This window comes from Triturus cristatus, chromosome 1_1 (assembly GCF_964204655.1).
Source record: "Triturus cristatus chromosome 1_1, aTriCri1.1, whole genome shotgun sequence".
In the NCBI taxonomy this organism is placed as follows: domain Eukaryota; kingdom Metazoa; phylum Chordata; class Amphibia; order Caudata; family Salamandridae; genus Triturus; species Triturus cristatus.
Genome location: NC_140579.1, coordinates 926,287,957 through 926,314,237, shown reverse-complemented (window position 1 = coordinate 926,314,237; position 26,281 = coordinate 926,287,957). Strand labels below are relative to the sequence as shown.

Genomic DNA, 26,281 nt, shown 5'->3' with positions numbered 1-26,281 from the left:
CAGCATTGCGCCTATGTCAGCGATTAACATTTGTGAATAAAATAGACTCCTGAGTGCTTATATAATAACATTTTTAAAATAAGGAACTTACCTGAAGCTGCCGCCCGCCTCCCATGTCGCGTCCCCGCGCTGCGCAGGAGCAGCAGGGATTGGCCTGTGCGTGCTGGTTTGACGCTCAGGACAGGGAGTCTGTGCTGTTTCTCCAGCCCGGCTGTTTACAGCCCAGTTGGAGAAAACCAAGTGAGCATAAGTGTTTGGCCAGCCTAAATCGGCTGGCCAAACACACATGCCCACTTAGAAGTGCACAAACCAGTCCTCCTCCCATGGTCCCGCCCCTCCCTACATACTCTGGCTCAGCCAGTAGGTGAAAAATAAAACGATGATAGAATATAATTTTATTTTTCACCTGATAGCTGTGGGACGACGCTCCTCTTCCATCGCATAAATTGCCCTGAATAAAAGTAGGTAATTTCTTGAACCTGTGGGTGATATTAGCCTTCCATTGATCTCCTGGCTCTAATAGTAGGTTTTAAAAAAGAACATACACTAAAGCAAATGCTCGGAGTATTCAGCAAATGTAGATTATATAAGGCCTCACTACACCTGCGGTGACCAAGGGTTTTTAGCAATGGCATGAGAAAAAGGAGGCATGTTGTTATGCAATATGTATTAAACCACAAAGTGTATTTTTTTAAATTAGAGAATGATCTCAGGCAAAAAGTATGATCAACACATACAAGTCCTCTGTAAGCATTTCTCTGACAAAAGAGGTCGGGCAAAGATAGCAACAGTGCAAGCTTCCCTCTGACAGACGAGGTCTAGCAGAGGCAGCGACAGTGAAACTTCCCTCCCACGAATAGTTACAGGACAGGCAGCAATAGCATCAGTGCCCCCTCAGAGAGCGGAACATGCCTAACACGATAACTGTAAGCTTCCCTTTGATAGCAACAGGAAGAGCACATGCTGAAACAGTGTAAGCTTCTCGTAGATACAAAAGTCACAGCCCAGGTAGTAGCGGTGCAAGGGTCTACGTCACAGACCTGGGACAGGATGTGCATGATAAGTTGAAGCTCGAGCGAACCTCTCATAGAACAGGTATTACTCAAATTATTGTTAGAAAGTCTACCATAAAAGCACACTTTTAGGCAAAGTTATATTGCAGCCTCAGACTCCTACTTTTCAAACATATGTAATATGTTGGGTCCTTAATAACTGCTAGGTGCAGTTTCAGCTGCTCTGCTCAGAAGGGTTGAATATAATGGGAAACCCAATCTACCCTTGAGGGCTTGGGCAAATCAAATGAACGGGTAAAAGGCGCCTTCAAGGGATTTATTTGGAATACTCTGTTCTATTGCTTTTGATATATATTTTTAACTACAAGAATTATTGATAAACTCGCCAGAGAGATATTATTCAAATGTATTTTAACTAAGAAATATTTTTGTTCCTTGTGAGGACATAAGAACCAATGAACCAATCACAAAACAATAAATATTCAAAACACGAGTATATATAGAAAAAGGTTTTATGTTTTGAAATGTATCAAGGATACTACACAGTTATACAAACAATGTAACAAGAGGAAAATAAATACAATTGTATAATCCTTCAATGTCATTATTGTAAACACTTCTTCTCATTGTACATTATTTTCCAGAAGAGAGTGTGAATGTCGACGTTTCAGTCTCTATGCATTTGTCCATGAGACCATCTTCAGGACTATCATAAATTTAACAGTTGACCCCTTGTGAAACATGAAATAAATAATAATTACCATGCGTGAATTTAAACTATACATTCCATAATTTACAGAAAATGATTGATACACCCGTGCAAAAAAATTATCATTTCTCAATTCACAAAATTTCACATCAATGAAGTTAAGAATATCTCAAGATGCATATATTCTGTAACATCCTTAGAACTCATAAATAGATTTCTATCCACAAGAGCACAGACATTGATTCTAATGTCTCTGATTTTATCAAAACCATGATTTTCATAGATCTTTTCTAATTAGGCACTATGGTTTAATCTAGAGCCAAACATCATGGAATTGCATTTAAATTATTTTGAGATTAATTTGCGCATGAAGCAAAGAGAATATATTATTAAAAGTCATCTTATTTTATAATTCATCAACTACAAATTCAGCCACATTGTATATTTCTAAAGTCTTTTATAAAAGAGTTATGTTGTGGAGCCAGAGCAATGGTGAATACACATGTCTCACTACCATCTTAAAATGCCTTGCCATTATTTCGGATTACTTGGAAGAACTATTCCTTGATTCTCCATGAATATATAAATAGCAACCCTCAATAAGTTTCATTATAAGAGTGATATTTAGCCATCCTTACTGATCTGGTATTATAGACTGCCTAAATAGTTACATGAGAGCCACTCATAATAACTATCAGTTTTTTAACCTGTTTACAAATGCCCCTAGTTGTATTGTCCATTTTACTCATTAAAATATGGACCTATACTTTCTGTTACAACAATTGTGACTTAATCAAAAAGGAAACAAATACCTGAATGGTGTTTCCAAAGATTCAAGAATTATAGAATACAATTGATACGTATATGTCAAATCGATCGTAGTCTGTAGCTCTATTAATAAAAATACAATATATCAATTGGAGTTTATTTATCTTTGTCCATATATGTATTAGTCATTTAATCTCCTTACCTACTTTGTTTTAGGTGAATAATCGTCAAAAGATACAGGTAAGTGAACTCTGGTGCTTTTTGGACGGTGTAATTAAATTTCCAGTCCCCAGCAACTTCTCAATTGAAGAAGTTTATTCTAAAAAAATTACATGTCATTTGAGTCAATATAAAATTTTCATTGATACCAGGCATTGAGTATAAATGGCCCTATCTTTTCTAACTAGTTATGAGACTAGGAGAGCACTCCTTGTTAATCTGATTATCTAATTTAAACTGAATATATATTGCGTGGTGCAACAGTTATGTAGAAGTTTGTCCCCTTCTACCTATGAAACAGAATTAATGACAGGATGAGAGCCTGTAAATAACTGTGCACAGTTCACAAAGTGTCTAAACCGACACTATCATCCTTAACAGTTGTTGTTGTTCATTTGACTTTCATGAACATGTAAACGGTAATGTATCACATTAATAGATTGATAACAACATTTGTGCTAATGCCCAATGCATTTCGGAACCTGCCGGTTCCTTCATCAGGGGCCAATCTAAAACAAAGGAAAAAACAAATGCAAATGAAATATTGGTTAAAAGGCTCAATCTCATGTGTATGGTGATATGAAAACTGTGGTAATATGTTTTACCTGTGTGATAGTTCTATGAGTTGCACTAGAGGGACACAAAAAAATGAAAAGTATGAGCGTCAAAATCAGCATACTATGTAAGTGGTCACGACGGTATGGTGTAACCCGGGAAAGAGCATCCCACGCTTACCTGAATGGTAGAAAATCACTAGTGACTGTAAGAAAAAACAAAGCGAAACAAGATATAGGACCCTAAAAATAGCTGAATGTTGCCAATCATAGAATTCGTAATATATAAAAATAACTGTGTCTTACCTCAAAGTGGAGAGGTAATGAAAATGCTGTAGAAAGAAAATCGAACAAATGAGCAAAAGAAATAAACGAAAAGATTAAGAGGATTAAATCGTGGAAGTACAAACGACGTCAGATTCTTACCTCAATATGAGAAGTTCTCAAACAAAAACCGCAGTGCACCGCCAAGGATAAACGTATGGATGGCGGGAAAATGTTTACATTTAAATAATGAACGATGAACCGGAAATGAATCCGGGCTGTAAACAAAGAAAACGGACTGGTGCTACAGTAACGGCGTGGTGTCCATGGAGATGCCATGCTACAACAGTGAAAAGCGAGAGCTCAATATAAAAACGAAACGCCATATTGGAACGGTGCTGGAAGCATGTGCACGATGTGCTTATCAATGGAAAGAGCGAGATGCTATAATTCGGGATATAACAAATAGTAAACCTGAGATATTACATAGACAAAAATACTGACGAAGATGAAAAATGAAAATGATAATAATACGAAAGATCTGGACAAGGAAACCCGATATTACATAAAGACAAAGATGCTAACGAAAATAATAATGATACGAAAGATATGGACAGTAAACCCGAAATGAAAAAAATGAATGTTGAGAACTGAGAATGAGGAGAACTCAAGAACGTGTAGATGAAAAACAAGGGTATAAAAAACAAGGATATATAAAAAAATTAAAAGGCAAGGGAAACGCAGTGGGAAAAGTGTTACTAAACAAGTGGAAGATGCTCAAAAAAACGTAAATGATAACCAGTGTATGTGATTATGGTGTAGAGAGGGGTCTCCCCCGCACTAAGTGTGAAGAAGGGTAATGGAATGAAAAAATGGAAAGTGATAAGTGTCACTAATAATGTAGGTGAGTATTAAGGGTAGGCAGGATCCTGGAGGATATAATGAGGGACTCTCAAAACAATATACCTCGCCAGTGTGATGATCTGGATGTTAGATGAAACACGACATGTCTAACCTGTCATTCAAACCTCTAGGCAGCATTGTGTCAAGGAATTTTATCCAATAGACCTCACGTTGTAAAAGTTTCTGATGATTATTCACTCCTTGTTGTGGTAAGATATGTTCAATGATCTGAAATCTGAGTTGGGATATAGAATGGTTAACTTCATTCCAATGTTTGGCCAATGGTGAATTAACATTCCTGGTTCTGATGCGGCTCTTGTGTTCTGTGAGACGTACTTTGATTTTGCGTTCCGTCTTACCCACATACATTTTGCCACAAGGGCACTTAATAGCATACACTACGTTTGAAGTGTTGCAGTCACTGGTATGTCGAAGAATTACATCTTTGCCTGTAGTGGGGTGTTTTAAGACATTGCCCAAAATTGTGTTGTTACAATGTGAACAGTTTTGACATCTTAAGGTTCCCTTGTGGGGTGTAGTTTGTTTGCGCATTGTGGTAGGTGCTATAAGTTCACAAAGGTTTTGACCTCTCGTGTAAGCATGTAATGGCAATTCCTTGAATATGTTGTTAAAATCAGGTTCACTGGATAGGAGTTCCCATCTTTTGTTGATGTTTTTTTTGATTGCTGTTGAGCTTGTTGTGTATTTCGAAATAAACACCACGTTACTCTTCTCAGGTGGCTTGGTAGTTATGAGTACTTCTCTTCGTTGTTTTTGCATAGCTTTTGTTTCACACTCATTTAGTTTTTTTTCAGGGTAGCCTCTGTGTTGGTATTTGTCTTTGTACTCTGTGATCTTTGCTTGACAGTCCTGAGTGTCAGAACAGATTCGTTTAATCCTGATGAATTGTGAGTAAGGAAGGTTATTAATGAGACTGGTGGGATGAAAGCTTGAGTAATCTAGGGCATTATTCCGGTCTGTAGGTTTGATGTAAACTGATGTTGTCAAGCTGTGTCCTTCTGGAGGTTTATTTATTATGACATCCAAATATTCAATGGTTTGTGCCTGAAGTTTGTAGGTAAATTGAATCCTAGGGTCATGAGTGTTCAATGTTGCAATCATGTCCTCTAGTGATTGTTTGGAGTTGGTCCAGATGAGAAAAATGTCATCAATGAAACGACAATAGGTGTAGATGTTGGACCACCATTGAGGGATATTCATAATGTATTCTTGTTCAAATAATGCCATGAAAATATTAGCATAGGATGGTGCCCCTGAAAAACCCATAGAGGTTCCAGAGAGCTGAGCATAGTACACATCATCCCATTTGAAGTAGCTGTTGTGTAGACAAAAGTGTAAAAGCTGTAATAAAAACAATTTATCAGCTGTGATGTCTTCTCTTTGTAGAATGGCCCATTCGACTGCCTCCATTCCTGCCATGTGGGATATGGAGGTATACAATGCCACAACATCTATTGTGCACAGTAACCATGAGGGTTGGATATTCTTTTGTATGTTATCCAATTTTGTGAGGAAATCCGTGGTGTCTTTAACATATGACCACCAGTTTTGCACAAACTTCTGTAGATAATGATCCAAATATCTTCCTATTGGATCAAACAATGACCCACATCCTGATACAATTGGTCTGAACGGTGGTTTATGCAGATTTTTATGTATCTTCGGTATCATGTACATGTGGGGTCTGCGAGGGTTTGGAGTAGTGAGAAACTGTTTAGTAGATTCATCAATCCAGCCCCATGTGAGGGCTTTGTCTAAAATGTCCTTTAGTATGTCTTGGAGTTGCATTGTTGGGTCTGTTTGTAAACGTAAATATATGTTTTTGTCATTTACGTGATTAGATACTTGCTGTTGATAAAAATCTGAATCCATTATGACTATAGCTCCTCCCTTATCAGCTGGTTGAACTGTGATTTTGGAGTTATTCGCTATTGTCTTGATGATGACCCTTTCCTTTTTGGTTAAATTTTGATGTTTGTTTTTGGAGAAGTTCAGGTCTTTTATGTCTTTATTGACCATGATTTCAAAAGTGTCTAACATTTTGTGAGACACTGGGGCTAGAAATGTACTTCTAGGTTTGAATTTAGTTGATGTAGTAGTGGATTGAGATGGTTCTGGAGACACAATATTTGAAAAAAAGTGACGAAGTCGTAACGTGCGCATGAATTTAAACAAGGCTACTTCAATTTCCAAGCGGTTCGTGAAATTTGTTGGTACAAATGAGAGACCTTTGTTAAACACTTCTTGCTGAAGAGGTGTGAGCTTTATTGAAGAGATGTTAATGATTAAGGAATGTTCTTCCCGCTGCGTAGCGATTTGCCTCCCTTTTCCTCGCCTGGTCGGTCTGTAACGTTGGTTTTCTCTTTGTGTTGAACTGGTGGTAAGCCTTGATCCGGAGCCTGTGACAAAAAAGACACAGTGCTGGTAGTTTGAATATTTTCAGTTGAATCTAGAGTTGGTGGTTGTTGGCTCAAGGTTGATGTGCCAGGTTGAACTGGTGTTCTGGATGAAGAGATATCTTTGTCAGTGACCAAACTTTCTTCAGAAGAATGAGTGGCTGGTTTCCGTTGTTCAAATCTTTTGCGAGCGTATATCTCGGCCCAGGTGTACACCTCATTTAATTTGTAATCAATGGTATCTCTTCGATACTTTCTCAATTTCCCCTCTTGAAGTTCTTTACTGTATTTGTCAAGTTTTATATTCAATCCTTCCAGGTTCATTTTCCATGTGTCATGCTCTAACCGGAGTTGAAGTTCCCCTTTGAGTGTATTAATTTCTTCCTCAAGTTCTTTGATGGATTTTGAAAGTTCCTCTATAATTAGTAGGATGAGGTCCAACGAGCATTTATTGAGAATAGAGTACCATTTATTCATGAAGGTTGGATTCAAATGAAAGCGAAATAACATGGGTTTTATTGAGAGACGTAAACCTCTAGGTATCCGCTTGGCCTTGTGATACTGCACCAATGTGGATGCGTGCAATTGCTGATTAAGTTGACGTCTGGTGATGTATTCAAGTTGTTTGAGTTGCTGTGAGATTGAGCCACTGTGAGTGTCCATGCTTTTAACTTCCTGAATTAGGGCATACATTTCAGTGGCTTGGTCTGGCGTATTAACTAAAGTCGTCGCTCTGTTGTCCGTGATATTTGTTATTGAATCAAAAGACATTTTTGTGTGTGGGTGCTACTCCAAATTGGACAAAATGAAGAATAACTAGTTATGAGACTAGGAGAGCACTCCTTGTTAATCTGATTATCTAATTTAAACTGAATATATATTGCGTGGTGCAACAGTTATGTAGAAGTTTGTCCCCTTCTACCTATGAAACAGAATTAATGACAGGATGAGAGCCTGTATATAACTGTGCACAGTTCACAAAGTGTCTAAACCGACACTATCATCCTTAAGATAAATTGTACTTTATTCATCAAAGTTACAACGAACTCTTTTTTTGCATATACAAATCAATGTATTCCATGTAACATTCTTACAGTGGTACTTGTCAATAAAGTTTTAACAGATAGAAAATTAACAGTTGTTGTTGTTCATTTGACTTTCATGAACATGTAAACGGTAATGTATCACATTAATAGATTGATAACAACATTTGTGCTAATGCCCAATGCATTTCGGAACCTGCCGGTTCCTTCATCAGGGGCCAATCTAAAACAAAGGAAAAAACAAATGCAAATGAAATATTGGTTAAAAGGCTCAATCTCATGTGTATGGTGATATGAAAACTGTGGTAATATGTTTTACCTGTGTGATAGTTCTATGAGGTGCACTAGAGGGACACAAAAAAAATGAAATGTACGAGCGTCAAAATCAGCATACTATGTAAGTGGTCACAACGGTATGGTGTAACCCGGGAAAGAGCATCCCACGCTTACCTGAATGGTAGAAAATCACTAGTGACTGTAAGAAAAAACAAAGCGAAACAAGATATAGGACTCTAAAAATAGCTGAATGTTGCCAATCATAGAATTCGTAATATATAAAAATAACTGTGTCTTACCTCAAAGTGGAGAGGTAATGAAAATGCTGTAGAAAGAAAATCGAACAAATGAGCAAAAGAAATAAACAAAAAGATTAAGAGGATTAAATCGTGGAAGTACAAATGACGTCAGATTCTTACCTCAATATGAGAAGTTCTCAAACAAAAACCGCAGTGCACCGCCAAGGATAAACGTATGGATGGCGGGAAAATGTTTACATTTAAATAATGAACGATGAACCGGAAATGAATCCGGGCTGTAAACAAAGAAAACGGACTGGTGCTACAGTAACGGCGTGGTGTCCATGGAGACGCCATGCTACAACAGTGAAAAGCGAGAGCTCAATATAAAAATGAAACGCCATATTGGAACGGTGCTGGAAGCATGTGCACGATGTGCTTATCAATGGAAAGAGCGAGATGCTATAATACGGGATATAACAAATAGTAAACCTGAGATATTACACTTTATTGACAAGTACCACTGTAAGAATGTTACATGGAATACATTGATTTGTATATGCAAAAAAAGAGTTTGTTGTAACTTTGATGAATAAAGTACAATTTATCTTAAGGATGATAGTGTCGGTTTAGACACTTTGTGAACTGTGCACAGTTATATACAGGCTCTCATCCTGTCATTAATTCCCTATCTTTTCTAAGTCATACCTGTTAACTTTTGTAGCGCAGTGAAAATTTGGAAGTCTGCAGTCGGAATAGTATCAACCCGACTGGCGGTTTGAGCTAGCATTTATACTTTGTTTGTAGCTGAAAAGAGGACTAGCCTCATGCATCTCCTTAGTAATGGATCTCACTGTGGCGGCCATCTTGAACCCCCTTTTTCCTATTGGTATAATACTGTTGATATACAGAGTGTCTATTCTTTTTTTTTTTTTTAATTTTATTTTTTTAAATTTTATAAAAATTTTATTGTGCAGAGAAAAAGGGTACAAGCACGGGCCTACAACCTCCTGGGCCGGCCGCTAGTATGCAGAAATGATCAAACAGTTCAAAACAATGACTGGCCCGCAGGGGCTCCGCTAAATGACAGGAGATCAAGCTGCACATAAAGGAAGTCAGGATACACCCTTTTTACATAACTATCAACCAAAGTAAAGAAAAACAAAATGCAAGGCGAAAAACATTGAAAGGGCGTCTAACCATAGCAGAGGAACTCCACATAGGACCACCCTAGGGTGGTCAATAAAAGGGGGGTCTGAGAGGGAGGGGGGGGCCACGGGAAAACCAAATCTATACTCAGATGAACAGAGTAAGCAAGGAACCCTCAAGGATCAGGGGGACAAGGCAACCTCAGACGTATCCACCAGGGGGGGAGAACAGATAGTCCCTCGATACACATTCCACTGACCCCAGATTCTACCCCACGCCCCCGGTTTACCACGAGCCACATACACCGTCTTCTCCCTGAACATGCACCAGTCCATGTTCTCCTTCCATACGGACACGGTGGGAGGCCGTTGGGAACCCCAAAGCTGCGCAATATCTCTCTTTGCGATCATGTTCCCAAGGGCCGCCCACCGAGCCTGGGCCGCATTATAGTCATTGGGCTCCCACACATTCAGAACACATCGGCGCACCTCCGGCAGCAGAGCGACCCCAGTGACTCGTTTCATAACATCATGCACCTGGCGCCAATATTCCGCCACCTCGCGGCACTCCCAGAGGATGTGGAGAAAGGTGGCACTGAGCCCGCAGCCACGCTTACAGAGCCCGTCGTCAGAAAACCCCATCAAGACCAAACGGGGACCCGTCACATAGACACGATGGAGAATCTTAAGCTGGACCAGACGGAGACGGGCCGGGATGGCAACCTCCTTAGGGGATGACAGCGCAGACTGCCAGTCCTCGTCGTCCAACTCCACCCCATCTCCCGTCCATGCCTCCCGAAGACGCACCAAGAGATCAGCCCGATTATTTATTAGTTTTTTTATAAATCAGGGAGATAATACTGTCGGGGACGTGTCCGTCGAGTATACGGTCCTCGAGAGGCGAAGAAACAGGGACCGTGGTCCCCTCCCCAAAGACCGAGAGTAGGGCGTGCCGAACCTGGGCATAGCGGAAGAACTCCCTTTCACTAAGCTCGTACTCGCTCTGAAGTGCCGCGAAGGATTTAACCGCGCCTTTAACCCATAGGTCCCCCACTCTGCTAATGCCGATCGTATCCCAGTGCTCAAAGCCTTTCGTTGTCCAGAGGCTTCCCAAGCGCTCAGAGGCGAATAGAGGAGTAGCACACGTTAACCGCTCACTCCAGCCCACAGCTACATTCGCCGCCTTCCACACACGTACCGCAATCCTAGTAGGGCCCGTGAGGGTCCTTCCGGCAGATCGAGAGTAAAGCGCTCTGTTATAGTTACCGCCGGGAAGCAGGAATTTATCCATCTCATATGCCGGGTTCGAGCCAGGAGCGTACGTAGCATGGTTAATGGCAGACAGCTGGGAGGCCCAATAGTACCTTCTAATGTCAGGAAGCGCGATGCCCCCGTCATACCAGGGAAGAGTCAGATTTGCCAAAGCGATACGCGCACGACCGTCCCAAACCAGTTTCCTCTGCAAACTCTCCACTTCCCTAAAGTAGGCCGCCGGAATGATATCGAAGGAGTTCTGGAGAGCGTAAAGAAATCTGGGAAGGGACATCATTTTAAACAGTGCTGCGCGACCAAGTGGAGACAAGGGCAACTTACACCACCGAGCCGTGTCCGCCCTCAAACGCCGGAGGGGAGACAGGAGATTCTGCTCATAGCGGACCTCCGGATCCAGCGAAACGTATACCCCCAAGTATTTAAAGCCGGATTGAGATGTTTGGATCGGAAGCCGAGGCGGCAAGAGAGGAAGGCCACCGGAGATAGGATACACGCAAGATTTGGACCAGTTAATTATCAAACCCGAATTTCTCCCGAAGGAAGTAAGGACATCAAAAAGCACATTGAGCGACTTCCGCGGCGAGGTGAGGTACAGAAGAATATCATCCGCGTACAACGAGACCCGATCCTCGAAGCCCGGGGCCCACCGGATCCCTCTGATCGAGGGCTCCCAGCGGAGCCAGGCAGCGAGCGGTTCCAAGGCGAGAGCAAAGAGCAGAGGGGACAACGGGCACCCCTGCCTAGTACCCCTCCCGAGCGCGAAGGGCCGAGAAACCCGGCCATTGACAACCACCTGAGCCATTGGACCAGCATAGAGGAGCTTCACCCAACCAATAAATCCCTCCCCAAAGCCAAACTTCGCCAGTACGGCCCAAAGGAATGGCCACTCGATGGTATCAAAGGCCATCGTGGCGTCTAAGGAAACCAATATGGCCGGTTCAGAGAAGTACTCCGCCCTAGCGAGGACGCCATGTAGACGCCGCAAGTTGAGAGCGGTATTACGATGAGGGATAAAGCCGCATTGATCCGGATGTATCAAATCACAGATAACTCCCAGCAAGCGATTAGCGAGAACCTTGGCAAGGATTTTCGGTTCGGCATTTAGTAGGGAGATAGGCCTATATGAGGCACAGCGGTCTCGTGGCTTACCGTCCTTGGGAATAACAACTATAGTAGCCAGACGCTGGTCGTCGGGAAGGGAACCCCCGCTCGAGCGACTCCAGAAACATACGACGGAGGAAGGGCGCGATTTTATCCGGGCGTAGTTTATACAGTTCAATCGGCAGTCCGTTGGGGCCCATAGCCTTGCCCGAGCGAAGGGAACGAATCGCGGTAGCAATCTCGGCGACAGACAGGGAGGCATCCATCTGCTCACGGTCCTCGACGGATAGGCCGGGCAAGGCAATATCCCGCAGCAAGAGACGAGAGTCATCCTCATCTCTATCAGACACCGGGGAGTACACCGCCCGGAGGTGGTCAGCAAAACACTCCACAATCTCACCAGGGTCAGTCACACACACTCCATCCGAAACCCGAAGCTCCGGGACCACACGATTCACTCTCTCCTTCTTATCCAACCAAGCAATCAGTTTACCCGCCTTGTCCCCGGCATCATACAACCTACCCTGTTGCTTCCTATACATGCTCTTGGCAGCATCAGTGACAAGAGACTTATATTCAAACTGCTTCAAGCTGAGGGCATGAAGCCCATCCTGAGTGACACCCGTCTCCAAAGCCGCCTCCAGCCCCGATATTTCAGTCTCCAGCTTCACCACCGCCTCATTCTTAACCCTCTTAGCCTCCACTATCTGGGATAGGGCATGCCCGCGGAGCACTGATTTGAAGGCTTCCCACAGGGACACTGAGGACAACACCGACCCCTCATTCTCGAGAAAATACTGATCAATCGACTTAACAAGGCTATCACGTATCTTGGGGTCTCGCAAGTACCAAGGGTTAATAGGGGCGATCCGCCCAGCGGACCGCATCCCGGTGTCGAAAAGCAACCACAGTGGGGAATGATCAGAGATACCCCGGGCCAAGTGCTTGACCTCTCGAATCCGGGCAGTCTGGGCCGCGGGCATAAGAAAATAATCCAATCTGGAGAGACTCCCATGGGCCCCAGAGTGAAATGTGTACTGACACTGTGTCGGATGCATTAACCTCCAACAATCCACCAGACCGAAGGTATCCAAGAGTCCGCCGAGCCACGCCTGGGCAGCAGGGAGGGCCCTTGGCGGGTGGCGATCCAAATCACCCGAAACAACCGAATTAAAATCCCCACCCATAAGCAAAAGACTGTCAGGAAGCTCAAGCAGCATACGACCCAAGTCTGAGAAAGTGGAGTTCTGGAGGCCCGGGGGAACGTAAACCGAAACCAAGGAAAGGGACTGTCCCTCCCACCTCCCAATCAGAGCCACATAGCGCCCTCTATCGTCTAGGACAACCCTGGTGATCTCTAGCGGAAGTGAAGATCGTAGGAGAATGCCCACCCCTCTAGAGCCAGTGGTGAAACCGGAATGGGCCACGAGTCGGTATCCCCCCCTGTTCATGGCATGACAAACATTACCAACCAGATGCGTCTCCTGTAAGAATACCACATCAGGAGTCAAACGACGCAAATACTGCAGCACAACACCCCGTTTGATATGATCCCCCAATCCGTTGACGTTCCAAGACATCAGTCTCAACCCGTCCCCCCCCATCCCCTCCAATAGATCAAAGGTCCCCCAGCAAATAGCGCGACACCTGAAACTGAAACAGAGCCAATACCTCGCCTTGAAAACAAAAAACACAAATTCAAACAACCCCTCCCACCCACCAACCCCCCCCAAATTCAACTCCCCCCACCCTGCACCCCTGCGGTCCAGAAAACCACCCCAACTTGCAGTGTGCCTGTCGCCCTACAAACCCCATTCTACGAAAAGACCCCGGAGGAGGAAAGGGACCCGTCCCTGCCCGCCCCCAACATAGATCATAATTAAACAAAATGTACAAAAGAAGTAGAACCCAGCCGAACAAAACAAAATGTCAAAGTCAAGGACCAAAAGTCACTCCGAAGGAGGCCCGCCACCCTCGGCACCACCAGAAGGCCCAGGCCGGTCACCCCGGTCCGGCAGAGAATCCAGCCAGTCACTCACAGTCGCAGGACAGTCAAAAAAGGTAGCCCGGTCTTCGTATTCCACTCGGAGCTTAGCAGGAAAAAGCATCGAGTACTTAAGACCCAGGTCCCGGAGACGGCGCTTCACCCCCTGGAAACCCATCCGCTGTTTCTGGACCAGTTGGGTGAAGTCCGGGAAAAAGTTAACGGATGAGTTCTCATATCGGACCGGGCCATGTACCCGTGAGGCCTGCAGAATCGCATCTCGGTCTCTGTAGTGAAAAAGTTTTGCGACAATAGGCCTCGGGGGCGCTCCCGGTCGCGGCCGACCGCCTGGGACTCGATGGGCCCGCTCCACGGCAAAGAACTTAATCAGGCCAGCGGGGGCAAGCTGTTTGAGGATGAGTTCCTCAACCATAAGATCCACCGGGCGATTGTCGGAGGTCTCCGGAACACCTATGACGCGGATGTTATTGCGTCGAGCCCGTCCCTCGAAGTCCTCCAGCCGCCGGGCCATCAGGTCGTTGGTCGACTTGAGGTCGCCGAGAGCAGTCTGCAGGTCCGACACATCGCTACCAAGGGTGGACGTCCGCAAATCCAGCGATTGGACCCTCTCATTGGTCTTAGAGAGATCCGCCCGAATTAGCGTAACATCAATGGCCACCGTGTCGATTTTACGGGCCAAGGCCTCGTACTGCTGAGCGATGGTCTCCTTGATGCCATTAATGGCGCCCATGATGTCCTGCAGGGACAAATCCGGAGGGGCGGACGGAACACCCCCAGCGTCATCCGGGAGAACACTGGCCGTCCCAGGGGACCCTTTACCCTGAGTGTAGCGGTCCATGTTGTTGGTCTGGACCGGTCCCCCACGTAGGGATGTCTTGGTCTTACGCCTCTCGGGATTCCCTCTGCCTCCCATGTGGAACCACGCTCGCCGAAGGGGACCACCGAGCAAGCGTCAAAGTGGCACGGGCGAAGCCGATACGAGCCGTACCAGGGACCGCAATGTGGCGGTGCGAGAGGATCAAAGTCAATGGGCACACTGGGTTCAGGCGGAGGCAAAGGCACGAAGCGAAGGCCGAGTAAAAACCCAGCCGCACAAAGCAACTCCACTGTCCAGCCACTCAGAGATCCAAAAGTGAAACCGAAAGTGATGAGACAGCCGCCGGCACAGCCCCGATGCCGTTGTTGTTCAACTATGCCCCGGCTCCACAGTTCACCTTCGCACCGGGCACAGCCATCAGTTGGGCCTCAAAAGTTCAAACCACCATAGATCAGGTCTCCCAGGTCCGATTTAGTTTCTGAAAAGAGTTTAGGGTTCAGCCAACGTTCATCTTCCAGAATCCGTCAACCAAGTCAGGATAGAGTCAGGATAAGTTCCGAGGAGCAGCGAGGGTCCGGGGAGCCCTGTGCTCACGCGACCATCTTGGATGCGTGCTAGGCTCCTCCTCCCAGAGTGTCTATTCTTATTAAGTTATGGGGCTTGAAGATAGAAATAATTTTAAACTACTATTAGTATATGTTACTTGTGTATAGTATGAATATGTCTTATTTTTCTCATCTTGTAATGTGATTCAAACGTGAGTTATACAATGATTATAGCCACTTAAAGAACACATTAAATATACACGTACTGAAATCATTCAAAATAATCATATGGTATTAACATTCACATTTAAAATTTAAAAAAAGAAGGGAGCACCCCCCATCAAGCCAGCTCTATGGAACTTTATAAGAGAAGGCCGGAGTGCACCTGAGTAACAGTGAAGACCCGCACTACTGCCGATGCCTTCACACAGGCGCTCACCTACCCATGTAGACGCTGAAGATGGGGTTGGTGAGCAGGTTCTGCTGCAGCATGCCTTGCATGGCAGTTGTGGCGCCACCTGTTGACATAGTGGGGTAGGCCATCCCGAAGATCCCATCGAACTTGGAGTAGTAGAAGCTGCTGCCGGTCTCAGAGGTGGTCAGGCCGACCTCCTGGTTTGTGAGGGTCAGGCCTTGGACCCAAAAGAATTGGACAGGTAGCCATCATTAAGGTGTATTGGGCAAAAGACTTGCAGGGTGCTGGATGCTGGGCAAAAGCAGAGCAGTAAGGCAAGACATTGCTCAACATAAATAGAATCCAAATTGATAGGTACAAAACAGTTTACAGGCGGAAGCTGAAAGGCCCAAAGAGGCTCAGAGAGAAATAGGAGCACATTTTGTATAGGCAGTGCCTAATAAAAGGCTGTGGGTCTGTGGGTCTGGGGCAGAGCTCTCTCTTGCACTCCACTGACTGCTCTGGCCACGGCATCACTGACACTGATGGCCCGTCCATCTTCCCATTGTACAATGAGGCTGCCGTACTTCAGATTCTTCCATAGGCCTGATCATTAACCCTGTCTGCCTATTGTGTGGGTCATGAGTTTCATAGGTAACTTACAGATACGGTGTCATAGCCAAAGATGCCATTGACGCTGCCACTGCCATAGGACATGGTGAACTGCTGGTTGTTGGTGCTGTAGGTGGATGACTGGCTGGGGTTGAACAGGTTGTGGTTAGCTGCAACAAGAAACAGAAATGACTGGATTATGCCGCAGCTGCGGAAAATACCACAATGGCTGCTTGTGCTCTGCCATGTGTTTGGCCCAAGTCATGTTGGCCAACATTTTAGACAGTATGTCATGGAATTGCAGCAGGGCTGTGAGGGAGATGTGTTCATGCATAATGGATTTAAGAATGCTTTAACATTTTCTGGTGAAGTTACCTGAAGTGACTTGCACTGCGTGTGCAAATTTGCAAAATTCCACCAAATAACGTGAAATATTCAACACTCTGCAACATAACATCACATCTCCGTTGGGAACACAATAGGTGAAATAAACATGTTTTCTGTGGGAAATACTGACTGCAGACCTGGCTTTGGCAGTACGTTGAGTCCACCCACAAGTTGGACGAGCCGGTGTCAAAGAGGACCAGGAAGTTTTGGGGCGGCGTGCCAATGCTGATCTCACCAAAGTAGTATGTCTAAAAGAGAGAATATGAGATGAGACTAGGGGATCCACATGTCTTGATTCGATAGCACCGATGATCTGAGCAGGCAGACGGGAGAAGGGCCTTTGTCGCAAAGGGAGAGAGAGACATTTCTACAAAAAGAAGAGACATTGTTTTGGGGTGGGATTGCAAGCAGTGGTGTACGAGTGAGCGGGAATTGAAGAATACTCAATATGTGCATTGGAAAGAGTCACATGAGTGCATAGCCTACAGGAGACCTAGGATGATGACTAGCTACTGGTCTATATGATACTGGTAACTTTGATGGTCACTTTCATGACTGGTCATTAGCACCCAGGGGAGTTCAAGATGGGATATGCCCAATGGTAACCTGTGATTGGTCGATGTTACACCAGGAATTTCAGGATAGGGTTCCATTGGAATTGACCAATATGAGACTAGGAATTACAAGATGATGCACAGTTGGGAATTACTCAATATGACTCCTGGGAGGTCAAGTTGGTGTCTACTGTGGGACTGATGGTGCCTGTGATGTTGCTAGTTAAATCAATGTCTCCCTATGGGAATGGGGAGTGCTACACTGGAGTTCAAGATGATATTTGCTATGCTATTAATGAATTCAATTCAATATCACACTAAGAAATGGATAGTATGTCTGATGTCACACACTGTGGAGTTTAGACTGTTGTGTGCTATGGGGCGGGTTTCTCTGTTCCTGAGAGTAGCCCTTTGCTCCAGTGATGGTAGCCCTGCTGAAATGCTGGGAAGGGTCTCAGCAAGGAACAACGTCAGCCCAGCAATGCCAAATACTCACATCCATATACATGGGCTCATAGGTGATCGCAAAGTCATTCTTTCTGTTGAAGTTGTACTTCAAGGATGGGTCCCTCTTGTGGGTTTTTATGAATTGTTCCAACACACCGTGGTCACACATGTTCTCCCGGATAGACTTGTACCTATGCAGAGGGACCCTAGACAGAGCAAAGAATACCAGGGACATAAGTTTGCTGCAGAGCCACGTAGTCAGGGTTCAGGAAACCAGGTGATTTTTTGGACAAGGTAACCCCTGCTGGAATGTGTGGGGCTGGGAGCAGAGTTAGATGCATGCCAGTCTGGCCACGACATGCGAATGACTCTTACTCCAGCCCTTATGCTTTCATAGGCATTGGTCCTGAGAGGAAAAGTTCAGCCTGCCACTAGATCAGTCGACTTAGGTTTGTTTCATGAACTCTTTCATGATTTTACAGTTGTCAACTTGCACAAGGCCGAGGGTATACATTTAACACTAAATGGTAGAATATTTAAGACACACGAGTGGAGAGGGGGACCACTTTGGGAAATAGGAGAGAGGGGAGAGGTCGGACTACCAATCAGAATGTAGCGTTTCTAATTGGAAACCTCTCAGGTCTTTAAGATTGGTAGGACATTCCCCATTATAATGAACCAAGGAAGCATCATCAAGGCAAATAGCACTATTATGTTTATCAAATTCACAGGATTAAAGTCTGAGCCAACAAGACTGTGAAGCAGTGAACTTATTACAAAATGTTAGTGTAAGCCCCATAACCTATATACAGAGGCCCAAATCTGTGTGTTTCTGGTGAGAGACGTTTGAATAGCTCAGAGGTACTTTAAGAACGTTAAGAGAGCAGTAAAGACTACTAATTTTACCTTGTTTCCTGCTTCACCTCAACAATGCTCCAAATCAACTTTTGCTGTGGACCACCCCCACAGCGCTGTGGGGGCTGCGGGGCTTATGTTGTGCCACTGACTGGGCTCTGTGGCTTGGCTGTGCTCTAAGGAATATTTCTGCCTTGCCAGGGCCAGACTATAGGCCCTATTCACTAACTGCGTTTGTAGTCCGTAAAGCAGTACTCGTACTACAGAATGCTATTCCAAACCTACGCATGGAGACCTCTGCCTCTCCTATCTCTTCTGTGAGGAGATGTCTTCCAAATTTGCACACAGGTATACGTTTTGACAGTAAATGTGGGAAAGACAAGGGGGAGTGTCTAGACACTAGAATACTTAAAAAAATACATCTGATGGATTTAGGGAAATCTGAGGAGGGGCTAAAGGAGAGATATACACACATGCACAAAAGAGTAAGACCATTGCAATTCACAAACTAAAATTCTAAAGTTACTACTGTCCTAAAGGTTTCAAATCAGGTGAAAAGTACACACACACACACGCGCACACACACACACACACACTGAAAAAGCATAACATTTTAAACTCAAACAACATTGAAATTCACCAGTCATAGATTACTGTATTATGTAAGAGATGTTAATGAGTTTATATTTTCGTACATTATTTTGAATAAGCAGGATGCATTTTCACACTCAATTTAACGTGTATACACTGATGTAGTACTATTACTTTTGAAACAAGTTTTCTATGATGTGTAGAAATTTGTTTTTCTGATGTATGTTAAATAGGCCACTTTTTAGCACAAACGCCATCTTGGCCAAGATGGAGGTCATCTCTGTCACTCATCCTGCTTCCACTCACTTTCTCTACTTGCAAACCCTGCGGCACACAGTCAAGCTGATATGTAATGGTTTATTTCCACTGTTATGTTAATCTGCTCTCTATGAACTTTTCCCTGTTCCGCTATGACTTGTAACAATCACAAGGTCTCCCGTTGATTCACTTTACTCTATTCATTCACATAATGTGTTATTATTAATGTATCTAGTTATATTCCAGCATCTCTGGATGATATTAGCACAAGGGGTGCTGACTATTCATGTAGTCGGTTAGTGCGTGTGTGTTAAGGCAATGCGATGTCTATTTTTTATGTGCTCTGATTTGCTGATGAAATAATACATTTGCTCACACTACAGTAAGACTGTTATTTCTGTAATTTCATATGCTAAAATAATGTATAAAAACCTTTGATTCGGGGGGGTGTCAGACGACTTTCCTCTTCTACTAGGGATGCTGTGTGATTATTTCCATAATTTGCTTCTCATTTGGGACTTTTAATTTCACATTTTTGCATTCTCTGTATAATCCACATTTGAGAATCGTTGTAGCATTGCCTCAGTACCGCTCAATTTGAATTTTGTCGTAAAACCCTTTAACTTTTCATTGTTATAGATCTCGTTTATTGAGTGTGCCACTTAATTAATGTCATTTAAATAATACATTATATTTTCCCCTTAAATCCCCCCCCCCCCCACAACAGCCAGGGGGTTGGGGTACGCTTACCATGCCCATTTACATATGGTATTTTTTAAAACATTATCAGAACGGGGGATAGGATTTACACCAAGTCACAAAAAGTACACTTCCTGGGTAAAGATCTAGCTTTCTGTGAAATTTGGAGTAATTCCTTTCAGTCGTTTCAGCTGTATCACTGTCTAAAATTCATTATGAAAATAGCATGAGGAAAATGTGTTTTGGGACCCCTTTTTTTCTCAGCCCCCGCTTTACAACTTTTTTTTTGCAATATTCTGTGAAGTTTTGTCAAACGATGCCACAGTTATTGCAGGGATCACATAGGCCACTCAGAACACGCCCGCCCACAACTTCCGGGTTTTTTTGCCGGCGCCAATTATTATTGATTGGGTACAAGCATTTCCTTTAAACATTGGCGCGCTTTTGTATAGGGCGTACGGGACACTCTGAGGGGAGAGTATGGACCTCTGACGATACTCAGGTATGCGTTGTGATTTTCGGTAGATCGTATGCTGTCTGTACATATTTGGATGGTGAGGCGGACTAAGGACATTGCCTAGTTATATCGCTGCCTTGTTCTGTGTTTACTCAATGGCTTTAATGATGCCATTTGGACTCACTGTTGGTAACAAGGGGTGTATTAGGAGCCGAGGCGCCCAGGGACGTGATACAGGATTTTTTTAAATGTCCCTATCTTGCATCTCGGCACAGTTATTCTCAACATATTTGAAAGCATGGCTGATGCTTTGCTCTACTTACTTATGTGTAGTAGCATTACACGCAGATTTTATGTGGTTCGCCCAGAATTGATATCCTGCAATTACGTTAGTGACATTGTGAATTTTAACATCGTGCATATCATGGAACTTTGGAATGAAATTTCCTCCCAATGCTTGCGATTAGTATGTTTTGGACTTTCATTGTATATAACTTTTAGACGCTTTTTGAGCTGGATATGTCTATTTTGACTTTCACTGCTTCCTGTTTACCCCCACGCTATTTTGGTTGCATACCCTCATTTCGTTTTAACCTCTTCTGTGCCCATGACGAGATGGTCTCGTCATGGAGCACAGTCGCGCTGTGCCCATGACGAGACTATCTCGTCATGACACCCACCCACTATGGAAACGCCAGGCACAGGAGGGGGAAAAGGCCTGGCACCCAAAGGGTTATGTAAGATTGGCTCTGTTGTCTTCTTTTTTAATTACATAAACATATCACTTGAATTGACTCGACATTTTCTGTCTCTTTCCCTACTCTTTGCTTGACAGAATCGTGTACAGTGCTCTTATCAAGGAGGCACTGGGATTACAATTAGGATTACTCTGGAAATACGACGCTAGTAATACTGCTCCTCTCGAGACGGATATTTATTTACACAGACGACTGCCAAAACTTTGGAATATATTCTCACCTTTACACATGGTATGTGTTTCCACAGGGAGGCTGTTACTTATTATTTTCTTCTGCCCTTTGGTAAACTAGTTGACTTATACATGTCTTAATAGGGCATTAAGACATACCATTATGACTTGTTTATCCTACATATTGGAATTGTTCTTTGGTTTGGGGTGTTCTCCACCCAATAATACAATAATGCAAGAGGGCCTTCTGGATGTACAACATTTGGCCAATGTGGGCATACTTATGCCTCATGAAAATGATGAAATATAAGAACATGTACACGTGGAATTTTAATTTTTATTTGTGTGTATGTAATGTTCAGTGTCAGGTTGATTACTTGTTATTAAGTTGGATATTCATTTATGTATGTAATTGTGCAGTTCTTGTATGGTTGTAACTGTTTATTGAGTGTTTGTAATTTTGGTCCTGTGCTTTCATTCTTAGTATGTGCTTTTTTAAAATGTTTTTTCTATTGTCCTTATATTTATGTTGTGTTTTTCTATACTTTTCCAGCCCTGACGAAGTTCAATTTGAACGAAACGCGTTGGCTGAGACTATACTATGGTTGGACAATTAAAATAAAGATTTTTTCTATTCAAACAATTGACCACTGGGTGTGATATATAAATAAGCAATTTGGTGGTGCACCGCTCCTACTTTCTCTTCAAATTTCATTGATCTGCTTGGCAGTTTGCATCTATTAGCGGCGGATGCAGGGGCGTTTATGTGCACACCATCATTATCTATACTTTCAAATTACATCTTATGGGAACAAAGTAAGGAGGTGCAGCCGTTGGAGTCCGCCGTTAACCCTCCTCTCTCTAAAGCTTGTTTTGGACTGGCCTGCACTCCGTTACACATCTCTTCAAAATCTTAAATATGCCCAAACTCATCGACAGAAGAGAAGAGCTTGCACAGGACCTGTTTGGGAAAGGATTCAGTGCAGTTACTTCTGCACCCATAATGGAACATCAAAGTACAGGATTGCGCTCATGTTTTGTCAAACTTGAAAGGATTAAGAAACAAGAACTTGCCCGCTGGTGGGACGGTGTGACTCTCCAACAATACATCGACAACAATAAAATGCCCAGGGGACTACGAATCCTTATTTTTCCCACTTTTGAGGATCTAAGTGGGGTCCTACTGGGAGAATGGGAACAAAACCTGGAAAAATCCTCACAGACTATGATGAGGATACTAATTAAACATGCAAGTGAAAAGGGGCAGAAATTACAGGAAGAAATTGATGAGTTAGAAAAAACAATTGAAGCCATGGAATGTAAAGATTTAGTAGAGAAGAATTATGTTATTCTCAACAAAGTAATTGAAGAACACCAGCAATACCTGAGAGATAAGAAAATGCGTAAAATCAAAAGAGACGACAGGGACTATAGGGATGGCAGGATATATACTTTTGCGAAAAAGTATGATAATACCAACATTGTAGAAGATAGAAAAAGGGTCAGAGAAGAGAGTTTGGACAATAGATCTACCAGTGTCACCTCACTTACCTCCAATGAAAGTAATAGTTCAATTCCATCGAACATAGAGGTCCCTTTACGGGAAGGAGCAACCAACTTCCAGAGGGAATTGGAAAGATTGAGAGAGGGCGACTGTAGGAGAGTGGAATCTGACTAATGGTTGCCCCCAACTTTTTGCCTGGTATTTGAGTGGTTTTTGACTAGTCTGGCTGGGATCCTGCTATCCAGGACCCCAGCCTATCTGCTTTCTCCCTAAAACTGATGTGAGTACTCTAGGTACAAACCTAATTGGATGCTGGGCATGCCCTACCAGTCCCTTGTAGATGGTACCCTAGGTACCCAGGGCATGGGTCCCCCAGCAGGCCTACCAGGGCTGCAGCACTTATTGTGCCACCCTGGGACAGCCATACAAACTGACACCACCAGACCACTACTGTAGCCTGGGTAAGGTGGTGCTAGCACCCCTTACAGGGATATAGGTACACTATATCCCACCCCATTACAACTCATATACTCTCATAGGTCACCCCTATAGCATGCCCTGGTAATCCTACAGGTCAGGGTGCTGAGGTATGTGTGAGGGGGGACCCCTACCTGAGTAGGTCCTCTCTGCAACCTTCGTAAAATCGTTACTGGGTTGTTTGTAGTGTAGCCATACCATATACTCTTAACCGCATTATAAGTCTATTGCGATATCACGATAACTTGAGAATGGCTACACAGAACCATATCGTGTTTGGTGTCAAACATGTAGGAATCATACCCCCAGTCCAGCCATGGGCATGAGGGTACGATTCCCCCTTGCTAGAAGGGCGATATGGGAAAAGCGGTAGAATTTAGACACCAATTTAAAAGTGCACAAGTTACACAAAATGGCTACTGCCCGCCACCTACACGACCCTGGCTGGCTGTTGCTGGGGAAAACCCCAGCCTCGCCAGCTGGACAATAGGGCTCCTGTGACAGGGAGGTGCTAGCATCTCCCCAGACAGGATAATGTGGATTGGAACAGGGTGGGTGCACCAAATGTCCTTTCAGAGTTGCACGTAGGCAGCTGCAGAGACCTAATTCTGCATACACCGCTTGGAACCGGTTCAGGGGCATCCTGTCCCTTGCCCAGGCGGGAAACACACAAAGGTGAGAGGGTGTAGCCACCCTTTCCTGCCTCACCAGCCATTGGTGGACACTACTCTGGACACTCCCCTAATCTTGGGGATAAAGGTGAATAACGTGGCCCCAGAGCCTCAGATTAATTTGGAACTTTACAGAACTGACCTTCGACGAGCTGCTGCCCAGCCGACGGAAGAAATCTCCCTTGGGATAAAGGAGTTATCCCCCTGCTTGGCAGGCACCTGAAACACTGCAAGTGACCCAGTTAGAACTTCGCTGCTCTCACGAACTTCGACGTCTTCCAGAACCCTTGAGGTGGGTTTCCAGCACATCCCAGAGGCCAGTGAGTGTGCTCAACGCGTTTGGGCACTGTGGACCGCGTGGGTGCCGAGATCCCCAATACCCCGAGACCCCGGCCTCTTCTTGCATAGCACACGACCCTGACCAGTGGGGAAGTTGTTCTTTGGCCCGTTTACGAGCCAATTACTCTACAGCAATTGTGTCAAAGACCAGCACCCTAGCCCCCTCCGGTGGCCTGTGGGTGCCCTTTTACGCACTCCAAATTGCCGCCTCCCGCGGTCCCTTGTCTCTCAACTCGTGGGCCGTAGCGGAGGTCTATCTTTGAAAACAAGAATTCCTCTGGTTGCTCCAGGCCTGCTCTATAGTCTCCTTGAAGGAGACCTCTCCCAGACCTCGTGGGGCTGCACTGTAGCTGATTTGTTTATTCTTTGTGGGTTGCGGTTGCCAAGGCTTAGTGGATCCAATCCGGACACTAATACTGCAGAGACCCTCATCCAACGTGGGACAGTCGCCCTCCGGAAGCTGGCCTTCCTTGAAGCCTCCCGGAGCCTATGGCTGCAGATCCAAGCCACAGCACCTCTCACCTGAAGCACCCGACATCGAAGGGCTCCTTGCTTTGAGCCTCCTGGTCACTCTGCCGTGACCCAGACTCTGTCCCCTCTGCTTTCAGGTTCTTCTCTACATTCTTCACATCTTTGTTCTTCACGTCATCATCGACGCTTTTGGCTAGCAGAACTTTTGACTATTTTCCCATTGAAAATCAGCCCGCGACCCGACAGCAGAAACGACCTATGCACCCGGCTTCCCTGGGGCAGGTAACAGTGGTACCTCGGTACTCTCGGGGTTGTGGGCATCTCAAAAGATTAAGTCTAAAGTTTTAACTTTGTACTCCTGCTAGAAGTATTTTTAATGTTTATTTCAAACCGCGACATTCTCCATAGGCTAACATTGCGATCCCGATAGCAGCTCTTTGCACTGCACGCGTCTCCCGTGGGTCCCCTTCCTCATAACTGTGGGTGGATTCTGAAGGGGCAAGCGATCCTGAATGCCCTAGGCATTGCCTGTAGAATTGTCGTGGTTCTTATACCACTATTTTAGTATATGGTTTGGTCCCCCCCTGGGGCCCATTGATTTCTGTGCTATTTATTGTGTTTATAAATGCTTGTTTGAAGTGTAACTTTGCCACTAGTCACATAAAGTGACTGTGGGATTCTGTCTAGAATAAATACATATATTTTATATATATATACCTGTGTGGGCTACTCTTTCATTTGGTTATTCAAGAGGTTATTATGGTAAAACAATAAGCTTAACACTCCTTCAAGACTTAGCCTGAAGGCTGCTCTCCACAGCTACCACTAGGATAGCTTTCTTTAAAGGTTGTCTTAAACCTATCATCAATAAGAGTCGAATTGGACTGGTGCAAGGTGTCCCTATAACTAGGAACAGCATATGCCAAGCCAACTTCTCACAGCGACAGACAACAAAGAAAGGGCCCCAGAAAACAAGGAGCGGTGGGAGGCGTAGTAGGAAGAGCGGAGAGTCACAATATGCGACTACGCTCCAAGAAGGATTAGTAACAGATAGGACTTTGGTCCCGTTGAATCAAACTAGACTTTCCACCACGGGGGTTCACACTAGTCTGAATGTTGCCCAGAATGCACAATTGGATCTTCAAATAATTAATCTATCTCACAGAGAACTAGATACGAGCGAATGTAATGTACTAAAGAAAGGATTGGGCTTTTGTCCAACACAATACGGTGATATAGTGGATGTGCATGTTGATCTATATAAATTTCTCCGCATGTTAAAATGAAAAGAGTTTTTTTCACAGCAAACAGCACATGCTGTCCCTTATGTCTCGAATGTTTCTA

General features: G+C 44.3%; 1 protein-coding gene across 1 annotated transcript in view; it reads right to left on the bottom strand.

Moving 5' to 3' along the window:
- Positions 1-26,281, bottom strand: part of LOC146871302 (gastricsin-like) — a 302,303-nt gene that overhangs the window by 30,036 nt on the left and 245,986 nt on the right. Inside the window, exons 2-4 of the mRNA XM_085650803.1 lie at positions 17,737-17,893; positions 16,824-16,934; positions 16,351-16,469 (exon numbers count right to left, since the gene is read on the bottom strand). Of these exons, the coding sequence (XP_085506929.1) occupies positions 16,351-16,469; positions 16,824-16,934; positions 17,737-17,893 (387 nt within the window). The remainder of the gene's footprint in view (positions 1-16,350; positions 16,470-16,823; positions 16,935-17,736; positions 17,894-26,281) is intronic.